Source organism: Eulemur rufifrons, chromosome 7 (genome assembly GCF_041146395.1).
Source record: "Eulemur rufifrons isolate Redbay chromosome 7, OSU_ERuf_1, whole genome shotgun sequence".
In the NCBI taxonomy this organism is placed as follows: domain Eukaryota; kingdom Metazoa; phylum Chordata; class Mammalia; order Primates; family Lemuridae; genus Eulemur; species Eulemur rufifrons.
Window position 1 is genome coordinate 144,943,975 of NC_090989.1, and position 13,552 is coordinate 144,957,526.

At 46.1% G+C, this 13,552-nt stretch overlaps 1 protein-coding gene across 2 annotated transcripts in view; it reads left to right on the top strand.

The window, feature by feature from the left end:
* The first annotated feature begins 4,235 nt into the window (after window positions 1–4,235).
* Window positions 4,236–13,552, top strand: part of XYLB (xylulokinase) — a 48,980-nt gene continuing 39,663 nt past the window's right edge. Inside the window, exons 1-2 of one of the 2 annotated variants that reach the window (XM_069475543.1) lie at window positions 4,236–4,438; window positions 6,672–6,754. Coding sequence is in view for 1 of the 2 variants with exons in the window: in XM_069475542.1 (XP_069331643.1) it covers window positions 4,664–4,720; window positions 6,672–6,754 (140 nt within the window). In the remaining variant the exon portion in view is untranslated. Of the gene's footprint in view, window positions 4,439–4,575; window positions 4,721–6,671; window positions 6,755–13,552 lie in introns of those variants that run through there. The other variant, XM_069475542.1, reaches the window with a different exon arrangement.

The window sequence follows — 13,552 nt, forward strand, 5'->3', positions numbered from 1 at the left end:
AATGTCATTTAAGCCACAAATGTATGGTATTTTGTTAAAGCAGCTGACTAAGACACACAGTAAGGCCCACTGGGCTCCACTGAGTCTGCTCTTGCTGAGGTTTCAGTGACATGAACCTGCCCTCTTCACTTGTAAACCTGAGGGACGGGTTTCTAGGCAGCATTTGACCCTGTCAAAAGCCCCACCTCTTGGGAAGGCTCCAGTGGCTTTCACTGCATGCCTCTCTCTTGGTCTCTTCCCATGTCTTTGACTCGTCCTTCACAGCTCCCGCTGGGCTCTCCAACTGTCCCACTCTGAGCCCTTTCTGCACAGTCTAACCCATCCCACTGGCAGCTGAAAATTCCCGTCAAAAGACAAAATTACAACAAATTTAGTTTCAATATCTCAATTGGCTTTTATGTGTGATTCTAGAATTGGGCAACATCTCATTCTGTACAATAGAGTGAGTGTTCTAATGAGCTGAGCAGAGGAGGTTGGTTTTGTGGACAGAAAAGAGCAGAGGAAAGCAGAAACAGAAACAAAAAACAGATTGGTTGTTTCAGTGTTACAGCGAGTGGTCCCGAGGACAAACCGAGCGGCACACGGAGAGTTGGAGAATCAAGGTTTATTCGCCTGCGGGCTCAGAGGGGGTCTCGCCACCAAATTCTGAGCGCCATCCACCCAATTTTTCCCATTTTTATTAAGTTGGGGTGATCCAAGGGGAGGGGTCTCAGGTGACTAATGCCCACCAGGTAATTGTTTTAATGTCTGCACCAGACAATAGGTTAGTGTCTTGCACCAGGTAATAGGTTTTGTGTTATGCTGATGTGCCAGATGTTAGGTTAGTAATATGTTAATGTGCGAGGTGTTAGGTTAGTATTATGCTAATGTGGGTCTTCCATGAGGGGTGGGGGGTCTCAGGTGGCTGCTGTGCTAATACCTGGGGGTTTTCCTTATCATCAAAGTTACTTTCCTTGTAAAAATTAAAGCACAGAGGACTTCCTTATCATGCCCGCTAAAACTGGCCTGTTTGGGGATTTTGCTATTCTCTCTCTTTCTTCCGATTTCTCAGAAGCTCAGATAAACGACTTAGTTTCGTCATGGTGGCATGGAACTGCAGCATGAGTGACTCCATTTTGGTTTGGTCCGTTGGGCCCATGCAGGATCTCAGCCCAAACCAACGGTCTCCTATAAACTTGATTTAACACTCCCAAACCATTGTTTTCAGCCTAGACCTCTTTCCTGAGCTGGAGGCTACATATCCAACAGCCTGGTCACATCTCCACTCAGACAGCCCACAGGGACCACAAACCTGCCATGTCCTGACTAAACCCACCATCTCTCCCAGCCTGCGTCTCCCTCAGGTCTCCTAAGAGGATGGGGCCCCTCTCCTGGTGGTGGCCTGTGGTAGACTGCATTGTGGGTGGCTCCAGCTCTTCACCCCTCCTTGCACCCACACCTTGCCATGGCCTTGCCCCACCCCGTGATGTTGGGCTGGCCACAGGACGCTCTTGACCAGCAGCACAGAGGCGGAAGTGCAGTATGCCAGCTCCGAGCCTAGCCTTCAGAGTCCTCACACACTTGCCCGTGCCCCTTTCTGCTCTTCCATGAGAAGAGCATGCCCTGGTTCCCCACTGGTTCCAAAAGAAGGTCGAGTGACACATGTGTAAACTAAGATAAAATTTTAAGGCTCACCCCTCCCACCAGCTGACTAAATGGACCCCCTTGTGGCCAAAGAAATATCCTAAAACTAAATTGCCTGTCAGGAGAAAGGCGGTCAGACACATCTTATCTTGTCCCCCTCCCTTCTTGGGGACATCCTTTGTAACCCATTAACAGGCCTAAGGGTATACAAGATAAACCTTCAGGTCCTCAATTTACACAACAAATATACGTCAGGTGGCTTATCTCTGATAAACAACTCCTATGTTAAAACATTCCAAGCTTTTAGACAAAGCTTCATGTCTTTAACCAATTACAAGTCAAAAAAATCTTTAAACCCACCTATAACCTGTAAGTCCCCCCACCTTCGAGATGACCCACCTTTTTGGGCCAAACCAATGTATGCCTCCCACGTATTGATTTATGACTTTACGTGTAACCCCTGTCTCCCTGAATTATATAAAACCAAACTGTAACCCAACCACAGCGAGTCCACTTGCTCAAGGCTTCTTGGGCGTGGCTCCAGGTCATGGTCCTCAAATTTGGCTCAGAGTAAATCTCTTTAAAATTATCTTACAGAACTTGGTCTTTTTTTCTGTTGACACGTGGAGCAGAGCCTGGGTCCGCTGATCCCCAGCTGACCTGCTGACATGTGACTGACAATTAAAGATTGCTGTTTGAAGCCACTGAGTTGGAGGGTGACTCGTTACGCAGCAACAGGTACCCAGCCAGCTCCCCTAAACCAGAAACCTGGACATTACCTTTGACTCCTCCCAGCCTTCACACTGGGCATAGTGTGCCCAGAGCTTCCTGTATCCCTCCTGAATCCGTCGCCTCTCCCTCCTCAGCACTCCTGCCTCAGTCCAGGCCTGCCGAGCCACATTCTGAGAACTTTCCCTTCCTCCCCCTTGTCCCCATCCTCCACACAGCATCCCGAGTGGTCTTCCTAACCTGCAAATCTGATCAAGGACTTCTCTTTTGTGGGTCAACTCCCCCCTCAGGCTGGGCTATCAGTTGGGGTCTGGATAAGGGAAGAAGCCACTGCTGGGGACTGTGGGCAACCTGGCCACTGAGAAGAGACACCTCCAGGCAGTGTCTGTTTTGTAACCAAGTCAGTGCAGGGGGTCCTTAATAGGTCCTGTGCCAGGAGCTGGTTAGGAGCGTTATAAGCAGAAGACCCGCCCCAGGCCATGGGGATTCCAGCCAAGCAGCACTGCCCGAAGGTTTCCCTGAAACCCCTCTACTACTGGGTATGCCTTTTAAGGGCATCCACAGGGAGGACAACTTCAGAGGCAGTGACAACTTGGAATGAAGAGATCTGTCTTCATTCCTTGATAACAGATCAGGTCAGCAGTCTCCTTAGATAGGCAAATGTGCTCTCAGCCTTCCAGTCTTCCCTGTGGCACAGTTGCAGCAAAAGAGAGGATGACTCACCAGGCTGGGGTGGGTGCCACAGCCTACAGGGAAAAGCACCCCGAACAAGACAAGGCCTCCCGGTGAGGCCGCGGAAAGCCAGCGGCCTTGGCCTTCAGGAGACATTCATATATTGCCACAGGCCTTCTCACAAGGCTGCCCACTGAATCACTCCATCAAAATTGTCTTATTTAGCGGTCAAACTTAATGGCTTTGGGCTTAGCTCTGCCACTGATTTGGGGACCTTGGGCCATGGTAATTAACTTCTTTATGGCTCAGTTTATCATTCTACAAAATGAATATGACAATTTGTACAAAGTTCAAAGTGAATCTGTATTGGTAGACATCAGAATAGTGATTACTTTTGGGGCTATTGACTGGGAAAGCTCATCAAGGAAACTTCTGCAGTAGTGGAAATGTTCTATGTCTTGGTCCCAGTGGTGTCTATATGGGTATACAGATACAATTTTAAAATCCATCAAGCACTTAAGATTAGTGTACTTTATAAACTTTACTGTATTTTATACCTCAATTTAAAAGTTTTTAAAAATAGAGATAATAATAACTACCTCCCAGCATCACTGTGAGGATTAAATGCACTGAGTGCAGGTTATATAATTGCTCCCGACCTGGTAGCCAGTATTTGGCTATTGTCACTGGTGGTGACTGTGTCCTCAGTAATCTGTGAACAACTTGGAAGACAGGCATTTTGGTGCCTTACTGTTCTAGCAGTGAGGAGGATCCCATCTGAGCTCCAAGCAGTTCAAGTGCAGCAAAGGAGAGAGACAGGTAATCAGACCATTGCAAGTGTGTGAGAAGGCTCTGGAGAGCTGGTATGCTCCTAGCAGGGCCTCTCACATAGGTGGGTGCTGGGGAGGGCTTCTGGACAGAAGTCAGCCCTAGGGACAACAAGGATGCAGCCAGGTGGATGAGGGGAGGAGAAGGTGCCCTCCGCTCCATGAATATCAGCTGGCTGCAGGAACGAATGAGCCCCTGCATGCGGGCATCAGGAGCTCGGATTTTAAATACAGGCGTGGGCTGTGACACACTGGGGAGCCACTCACATTTGCTGGGTCTGGACGGGGCCTGTCAGAGCCTGGTGCTTCCTACCCCCAGGCATCGTAACCTATGATCCCTGAGTCACCACCCCGTGGGTGGACAGCTGCTCCAGGACCCAAGAAACAGCCATGGAGGACTCCAGGCCCAGGGCCACCAGAGGGACAGGCAAGGACAAGCCGGCTTACAGTTGAAACTTCTGGCCCAGGTGTCCTCCGAGGGAAGCCAAGCCGCGTCAGGGCAAGGCCGTTGCAGAGAGCTGGTGAGGACGCGGAGGCGCGGACTCGGGAGGGAAGCCGGCTGCGCTGGGGAACCGTTTACTGCACAGGTGAGAAGGCAGAGAGGCCCAGGCGATGCCGGTGGCGGTCCCCGCTCCGGTCCCCCAGCAGGTGGCGCCAGAGCGCAAGGCCGCCTCGTGACACTGGTCCAGAGTCCGGCCGGGCGGAGCGAGGGGCGGGCTCCTGCGTCTCTGGGCGTTGGGCGCGGCGACAGACACGTCGCGGGACCGCCAGACGGACTGACGGACGGACGCGCAGCCTGACTCTCCAGGGCCATGGCTGAGCACGCCGCCCGCCGCTGCTGCCTAGGCTGGGACTTCAGCACGCAGCAGGTACCGTCGCGGGGCCGCGGGGTGGGGCCGCCTCCTCCGCGCAGCCGGGCGGACTGGCACCCGCGCCGGGAACCCTGGGCCCAGCAACGGGCGCGTCTCCCGCTCAGGCTTCCCCGGGCTCCGGGTGCGTGGCGCGGCAATGGCCCTGCTAGTGCCCTCTGACCGCAAGATGCGACCTCTACCGCCTGGACCCCAGCCCTTCCGGAAACGGCAGGCGTCCCCGAGCGGGACCCCGGGTGCCCAGAAGGGCTGGAGGACTCGGCGGGTTCATGCACTGGCATGGGCACTGAGTGACAGGGACCCGAAGGAGCTCAGCTACTGTAAAGCAGGGGAGCAGGTAGACGTGTGCACACGCATCACCGGTGACCTGGAACCAAATAACTGCCTGAAACATGTTTTCAAAAGTGAAATGGGTACAGTGTACAAATGGACTTCGCCCTTCCCTGTGACCGACCTTGGTTGGCACCAGCGTGCCCTGGTCTGCAGACACAGGACTGCTGGCCAGAGGAGGTCTGCCACCCCCAGGTCCCTGCAGACAGGGCGAAAAGAGTCAAAATTTGCCTTCAAGCTGGGCGTAGGGTGGCCAGAGGCTCCTTCTTTTTTTTGTTTTTGTTTTTTGAGACAGAGTCTCACTCTGTTGCCCGGGCTAGAGTGCCGTGGCGTCAGCCTCGCTCACAGCAACCTCAAACTCCTGGGCTCAAGCGATCCTCCTGCCTCAGCCTCCCGCGTAGCTGGGACTACAGGCATGCACCATCATGCCCGGCTAATTTTTTTCTATATAGATTTTTAGCTGTCCAGATCAATTCTTTCTATTTTTTAGTAGAGACGGGGTCTAGCTCTGCTCAGGCTGGTCTGGAACTCCTGACCTCGAGCGATCCTCCCGCCTTGGCCTCCCAAGTGCTAGGATTACAGGCGTGAGCCACCGCGCCTGGCCCAGAGGCTCCTTCTTATAAGTACTTGGAGGCCGGGCCCGGTGGCTCACGCCTGTAATCCTAGCACTTGGGAGGCCGAGGCGGGCGGATCCTTTGAGCTCAGGGGTTCGAGACCAGCCTGAGCAAGAGCGAGACCCCGTCTCTACAAAAAAATAGAAAGAAATGATCTGGACAGCTAAAAATATATATAGAAAAAAAAAAATTAGCCGGGCATGGTGGCACATGCCTGTAGTCCCAGCTACTCAGGAGGCTGAGGCAGTAGGATAGCTTGAGCCCAGGAGTTTGAGGTTGCTGTGAGCTAGGCTGACGCCATGGCACTCTAGCCTGGGCAACAGAGTGAGACTCTGTCTCAAAAAAAAAAAAAAAAAAAAAAGAAAAGTACTTGGGAAATATACACAGTTGCAGCCAAACCCCTCTCCTCAAATGGGTCAAGGGAGGCAGGTCCCCGAGGGGAAAGTTCTGTGGGCGTCGAGATGAGTGGAGTTGCCTTGCTAGGCCTGTTTCCCCAACTGTCCAGGAAAGGAGTTATGCTCCTGAGCTTGGAGATCTGCTTCAGTGGGACACTGTGTCTCTGGGCGGTGATCATGGCCTGTATCATGGCCTGTGGGAACATTGCGTGGTCTCTCAGACCCCAGCAGACAGGGACCCCAGAGACATCTCCAAACCTTGCTTCCCGTTCCTTCCCCTCTGGGACTTTCTCAGGCCCCCTTGTCAGATGCAGGCGCTAGCGCATCTTATCTGTGAACGTCTACCTCTAGAGGGTCTTGGCTTTGGCTGTTTGGGGAGCACAGATTCCTTGAGATAGGTGGGTCTTTCTACTCAGCCTGTTTCTTTATTTTACTAAATCTTTGAGTGTACCCCCAGATAAAGCCTCTGTTGCTACGATTACCATGACACATCCCTGCCTTTAAGGAGATCTCTAGACTGAACCACTGCTAGGGGCCTCACCTGGTGATGTTAGTACCCCTGGACCAGTACAGAAGCTGAGAAAAATTCTATTTTTTAAAAATGCCTTCCAGGTGAAAGTTGTTGCTGTTGATGCAGAGTTGAATGTCTTTTATGAAGACAGTGTGCATTTTGACAGAGACCTTCCAGAATTTGGGTATGTACCTTGTGTGCATGTGTGTTTGTGGGGAGGTGGTGGTTTGGGGATCCTCCCACAAACTTTTACATTCACAGACTGCACTGTTTTGGCTTCACCAAACTACAGGAGTGGTGGTTGTGGTAGACCTTTCAGCATCTTTTTTCTATACCTGGAGTGCTGTCTCCCCTGTTCCTTCCCAGTTGCATTCATTTATACATGTAGTAAGTTGTATTGAGACTACTTTGTGCCAAGCATTGTGCTGGGGGCCCTGGGATTGATGGTATACCAGAAAGAGAAATGGTCCTTGCTCTCCCAGAACTTCCCATTGAGTAGGGAGGCTGATATCAACCAAAGAATCTCACAAAAGAGTATTTGGTTATAAACTCCAAGAAGGCCTCTGAAGGAAAGGAACTCATTTCTCCAAGTGTCACCCAGACTTGGGTGGAGGAGCCCAGGAGGGTCCCTAAGGACCCTAAGTGCTAAAGCTGAGATCTGAGTGAGTGAAGTTAGCCAAGTGATGGAAGAGCATTCCAGGCAGAAGGAACAGGGTGTGCAAAGGCCCTGTGTCAAGAAAGAGCACAGTTCACTGATGGAATTAAAGATAGCCAGTGTTTCTTGAGAGCAGAGAGGAGAGAAGGCTGAGCAGAGCCCTACAAGCCATGGTACCAAGTTTGTTTTTATTGTGAAAGCCATGGTCAACCACTGAAGAACCATAAGGGGTAGGGGTAAGGTGTGATAGGTTGTATTTGTGTTTTGAAAAGATCTCTTTGGGTGCAGTGGGAGAGTAAATGGGGGGTGGCCAGAATGGGGAGACCATTGAAAAGGTTTTTATAGGTCATGCCGACAAGAAATGGTGGCTATGAGAGAATGAGAGAGCTGGGTAGCGAAATGGACAGGTCATGGTGCAGAATTGAATGTGAGGTGTGAGGGTGAGGTTTCTGGCTGGCCTTTAGGATGGATGGCGCGCTGTGGGAAAGAATGGCCTTTGGAGCGAAAGATCTTAAGTTCAGCTGTTGCGTTAGTCTGTTAGGGCTGCCATAACAAGACACCACAGACTGGGTGGCTTAACACATTGATTGCCACACAAAAAAATCACAGTGTTTTATTACAAAAATAGAATAAAAACTTTGAGTGTAATTTAAAGGTAAATATAGGCCGGGCGCGGTGGCTCACGCCTGTAATCCTAGCACTCTGGGAGCCGAGGCGGGTGGATCGCTCAAGGTCAGGAGTTCGAGACCAGCCTGAGCAAGAGCGAGACCCCGTCTCTACTAAAAATAGAAAAAATTATATGGACAACTAAAAAAAATATATATATAGAAAAATTAGCCGAGCATAGTGGCGCATGCCTGTAGTCCCAGCTACTCGGGAGGCTGAGGCAGGAGGATCGCTTGAGCCCAGGAGTTTGAGGTTGCTGTGAGCTAGGCTGATGCCACGGCACTCACTCTAGCCTGGGCAACAAAGTGAGACTCTGTCTCAAAAAAAAAAAAAAAAAAAGGTAAATATAAGTAGAAAAATGAAATTTATGGACTTCTATCCATTTAATCCACATTTTTATAATTAAATTGTCAATATTGAATGTAACAATAAGAACATCAACAAGTAAGATTTTGCGTTTGCTTCACACGGCCCCGGAGTCAAAATTAGAGTGAGTTGAATACAACTCTCATGGCAGTTAATGTGTTAAACAGCAGACATTTATTTTCTCACAGTTCTGGAGCCTGGAAGTGCAAGATCAAAGTGCTGGGAGGGTGGTTTTCCTCTGAGGCCTCTCTCCAGGGCTTGCAGACGGCCGTCCTCTTGCTGCCTCTCCACATGGGGGGCACTCTGTACAGAGCTGCTCAGTGTCTGTATGTCTGTGTCCTACGCTCCTCTTCTTCTTTTTTTTTTTTTTTTTTGAGACAGAGTCTCACTCTGTTGCCTGGGCTAGAATGAGTGCCATGGCGTCAGCCCAGCTCACAGCAACCTCAAACTCCTGGACTCAAGCGATCCTCCTGCCTCAGCCTCCCGAGTAGCTGGGACTACAGGCATGCACCACCGTGCCTGGCTAATTTTTTCTGTATATGTTTTTAGTTGGCCAGATAATTTCTTTCTGTTTTTAGTAGAGACGGGGTCTCCCTCTTGCTCAGGCTGGTCTCGAACTCCTGACCTTGAGTGATCCACCCACCTAGGGCCTCCCAGAGTGCTAGGATTACAGGCGTGAGCCACTGCGCCGGGCCTCTCCTCTTCTTATAAGGACATCAGTTACACTGGATTAGGGCTCACCCTAATGACTTCATTTGAACTTAATTACCTTTTTAAAAGCGTTATTTCCAAAAACGGCGACATTCTGAGGTCCTGGGGTTTAGGATTTCAGCATATGGATTTTGGGGGTACACAATTCAGTCCATGACAGCTGTGGACTTGTTGATTTTGAGGTAGCTCTGTGAGGTCGTATTAGAATTGTCCCTTCCCATCTGTGTAAGATGTACTTCCTCTTGGAAGCCTTCCCTGCTGGCCCTTGTGCACCTCTTATGACCCGTCACATCTTGTTGCCATCTCTTTCCCCCTAGCAAATGTGGCCACTTTGAGCTGAGGTTGGAAGCTGTCTTGCTTTCATATGTTGTATTATTGCAGGCCTTGTATGTTTGAGTTTTGGTAGTTTGTGTCTTTCAGGGAATTGGTCCATTTCATCTAAGCTATCAAATGTGTGGCTGTAGTGCTGTTCACAATATTCCTTTATCGTCTTTGGATGTCTGTGGGATCAGTAGTGGTGACACTTCTATCATTTCAAATATTGCCAATTTATGTCTTCTCTCTTTTTTTTGGTTAGCTTGACTAGAGGTTTATCAATTATATTAGTGTTTTCAAAAAATCAATTTTTGGTTTTGTTGATTATTCTCTGTTTTTTTCCTCTTTTCATTTTCACTGATTTGTGCTCTAATTTTTACTTCTTCTGCTCGCTATAGGATTAAATTGCTCTGCTTTCTCTATTTACCTGAAATGGAAGCTTAGATTATTGATGTTCTGCTTTTTTTCTAATATATGCATGTAATACCATAAATTTCTCTTGAAGCCCAGATGTTTTTGTAGGATGCTTCAGCTACATCTCACAAATTTTCATAAGTTAGATTTGCATTATTTTTAGTTCAAAATATTTTTTAGTTTCTCTTGAAACTTATTTGACGCCTAGATTATTTAGAAGTATGTTGGTTAGGCCGGAAGCAGTGACTCATGCCTGTAATCCCAACACTTTGTGAGACTGAGGTGGGAGGATTGCTTAAGGCCAAGAGTTCGAGACCAGTCTGGACAACATAGTAAGACTCCTTCTCTACCAAAAAAAAAAAGTATGTTGTTTAATCTCCAAATTTTCCAGCTTTCTGTTTTTTTTTTATTATTATTTTTTTTAATGTAAACTAATTCTTGATGTTTATTTTTTCTTTCTTTATTTATTTTTGAGACAGAGTCTCACTCTGTTACCCAGGCTAGAGTGAGTGCCGTGACGTCAGCCTAGCTCACAGCAACCTCAAACTCCTGGGCTCAAGCAATCCTCCTGCCTCAGCCTCCTGAGTAGCTGGGACTACAGGCATGCACCACCATGCCCGGCTAATTTTTTCTATATATATTTTTAGCTGTCCAGATAATTTCTTTCTATTTTTAGTAGAGATGGGGTCTCGCTCTTGCTCAGGCTGGTCTCGAACTCCTGACCTCGAGCGATCCGCCCACCTCGGCCTCCCAGAGTGTTAGGATTACAGGCGTGAGCCACCGCGCCCGGCCCAGCTTTCTGTTATTGAAATAAAGTTTAATTCCATGGGGATCTAAGAACATACTCTATATGATTTGTATTCTTTCATTTTTTTTTTTTTTTTAAGAGTCAGGGTCTCCCTTTGTCACCCAGGCTGGAATGCAGTGGCATGATCACAGCTCACTGCAACCTCGAATACCTGGGCCAAAGTAATCCTCCCGCCTCAGCCTTCCAAGGAGCTGGGACTACAGGCACATACCACCATACCTGTTCTATTCTTTCAAATTTTAAAAATTCCCTCTTCCATTTAATAAGTCAATCAATCCTCTCCATTGGACATTAAAAAAAAAGGATGTCCATAACCTCAATATAGCATTGCTTTTTTACTTAGTTGCATTTTTAAGATCTTTTAGTCAGATACATATAGATAAAGTTTATTCCTTTCCCACTTGCCATAATTGCATTGTGGGTTTTTTTTAAAACTTTATTAAAGTGTAATTGATGTACAATAAACTGTACATATTTCAAGTATACAGTTTTGATAAGTTTTGACATATGTATTCTGTGAAACTATCACCAAAATCAAAATAATGAATATTTCTATCCCCTAAAGATTTCCTCATGCCTCTTTACAATCCATCCCTCCTCCCTGACTCCCCAACCCCTGGCAACCACTGATAGGTTTTCTACCACTATAGATTAGTTTGCATTTTCTAGAGTTTTATATAAATGGGATCATAATTACATATTTTTTTTAACTCTTTTTATTCCACATAATCATTTTGAGATTCATCCATGTTGTTCCATGTACCAATAGTTCTTTTTATTGCTGAGTAGTATTTTATTATACGGGTAGACTTCATTAAGTTTACATTCACCTGCTGAGGGATACGGGGGTTGTTTATAGTTTTCTATTGTTGTAAGTAAAAGGCTGTGAGGTTCACATACAAGTCTTTACATGGGCATATGCTTTCATTTCTCTTGGAAATGACAAATCAGGAGTGCAATGGCTGAGTTGTGTGGTAGGTATATGTTTAACTTTTTAAGAAATTCTTTCCCAAGGGGTTATTTTAATAAGAAATATTTTATTTTGTTAACAGGCATTACATGCGCGTGGTATGTATCTGAAAAGAAACAAAAAGTGTACAGTGAAAAGTCTTAATCTCACCTGTGACCTCGTCTCTCCCCTCCCTCCGTCCTCTGCAGATTCCTTCTTTAGTTAGTTTGTTGCGTCTCCTTCCAGTGTTTTTATACGGAAATAGAAGAATATATGAATATTCTTATTTTCTTCCTTTCTTACAAGAAAAAGTACACACCATTCTGTACTTTGCTTTATTAGCTTCACAATAATTTGGCTGTTTCCATGTCCATATATAAAAGCTTCTGTGTTCTTTTTATAGATGCATGGTATTCCGTTGTATAGATGTATTAATACCATTTCCTGTTGAAGGACATTGGCTTGTTTGCAGTGAAATATGATGTAGTGGATTACCTTATGTTTGTCATTGCAGACATGTGCTCGTTTGTCTGTCAGATAAATTTTTGGAAATGGAATTGCTGGATAAAAGAGCAAATAGATTTATAACTTTCTGAAATGTGGCCAGGTTGTCTCCCAGAGCAATTGTATCAGTTTGCACCTGCCTAGCAACACATCAGAGTGCCTGTTTTCCCACAGCTGTGCCAGTATAGTGAGGCTGTTGTTTTTGGTTCTTTACCAATATGATAGGTGAAAAATGGTGTCTCCATGTAGATTTACTTTGCATTTCTTATTATGAAGGAAGTTGAGCATCTTTTCATATGTTGAAGGGCTACTTGAATTTGTTTTTCTGTGAAGTTGTTTTTTGTGTCGTTTGCCCATTTTTCTGTTGGATTGGTTATCCATGTCTTATAATTTCTAGGAGCTCTTTATATAGTAGAGGAATTATCACTGTTAAATGAATTAGAAATATATTTCCCAGATTTTTGTTGGGTTTTTACTTGTGTATGGGTTGTCGTTATTGTTGTCTCTCATTGGTTTTTCATTTTTATGTCACTGAATTTCTCACTATCTTCCATTGCTTCCAGATTTTGAGTCATAGTTTAAAAGACCTTTCTCACTCCAAGATTATGAAGTAATTCTCCTATGTTTTCATCTATTTCTTATAAGATTTCAGCTTTCTGATATAAAGATATTTGGAGTTTATCCAAGTACACGGTATGACATTTGTATCAAGTTCAATTTTTTCCAGATGACTCTTCAGTTGTTTATACCAACCATTTTTTAAGAAATCTTTACCATCTTTACCTCACTGATTTAAGATGGGAACTTTATCAAATGCTACATTTCTGTGTTTGTTTAGGTCTGTTTCTGGGCTTTTTCTTTTGTTCCAGTGGTTGGTAAATTCATTCATAAGCCAATGACACATTGTTTTAATTATCCCAGCTTTACAATATGTTTTAATATCTGAAATTGTTGGTCCCTTCTCATTGTTCTTCTTTTCCAGAGTTTCCATGGTTATTATTTCTTGTTCTTTTTCAAAATGTACTTCAGAATCAGCTTTTCAGGTTCTAGAATGCAAAATTGTTAATATTTTTATTGAGATCATATTTATATTTATAAATTAATTTAGGGAGACAACTTTATGAGATTCAGTCTTCCTGTCTATGCACATGCTGTGTCTTGCCATTTGTTCACATCTTCCTTTGCACATTTCATATATATTTTAATGTTTAATATATGGATTTTGCCCATTGTGGTACATTGCAAAAATAATCATAATTCTCCATTCCTCCCTGTGCCCATGCCCTTTGCAATGTGACTTTGCAGTTCCTTCCATCAAAAAGTCATTTCCCTTCCTGTTGATATGCTTTATCCAACATAATGTGGGGGAAGTGACATTCTGCCAGTTGTAAGCCTGAGCTTCAAGAGGGCTCGTATGCTTCTGCTTTCATTCTTGGAACCCTGCCAAATGATCAAGCTCAGGCCAGCCTGCTGGAGACGTGAACACATGTGGCCTAGTTGCCCCGCTTCCCCAGCTAAGTGCTAGCCAGCCTCTCGCTACTGTTAGCTGACCCTGTAAGCAGAGCCCTCTAACTACTATTGACCAACCCCAGAT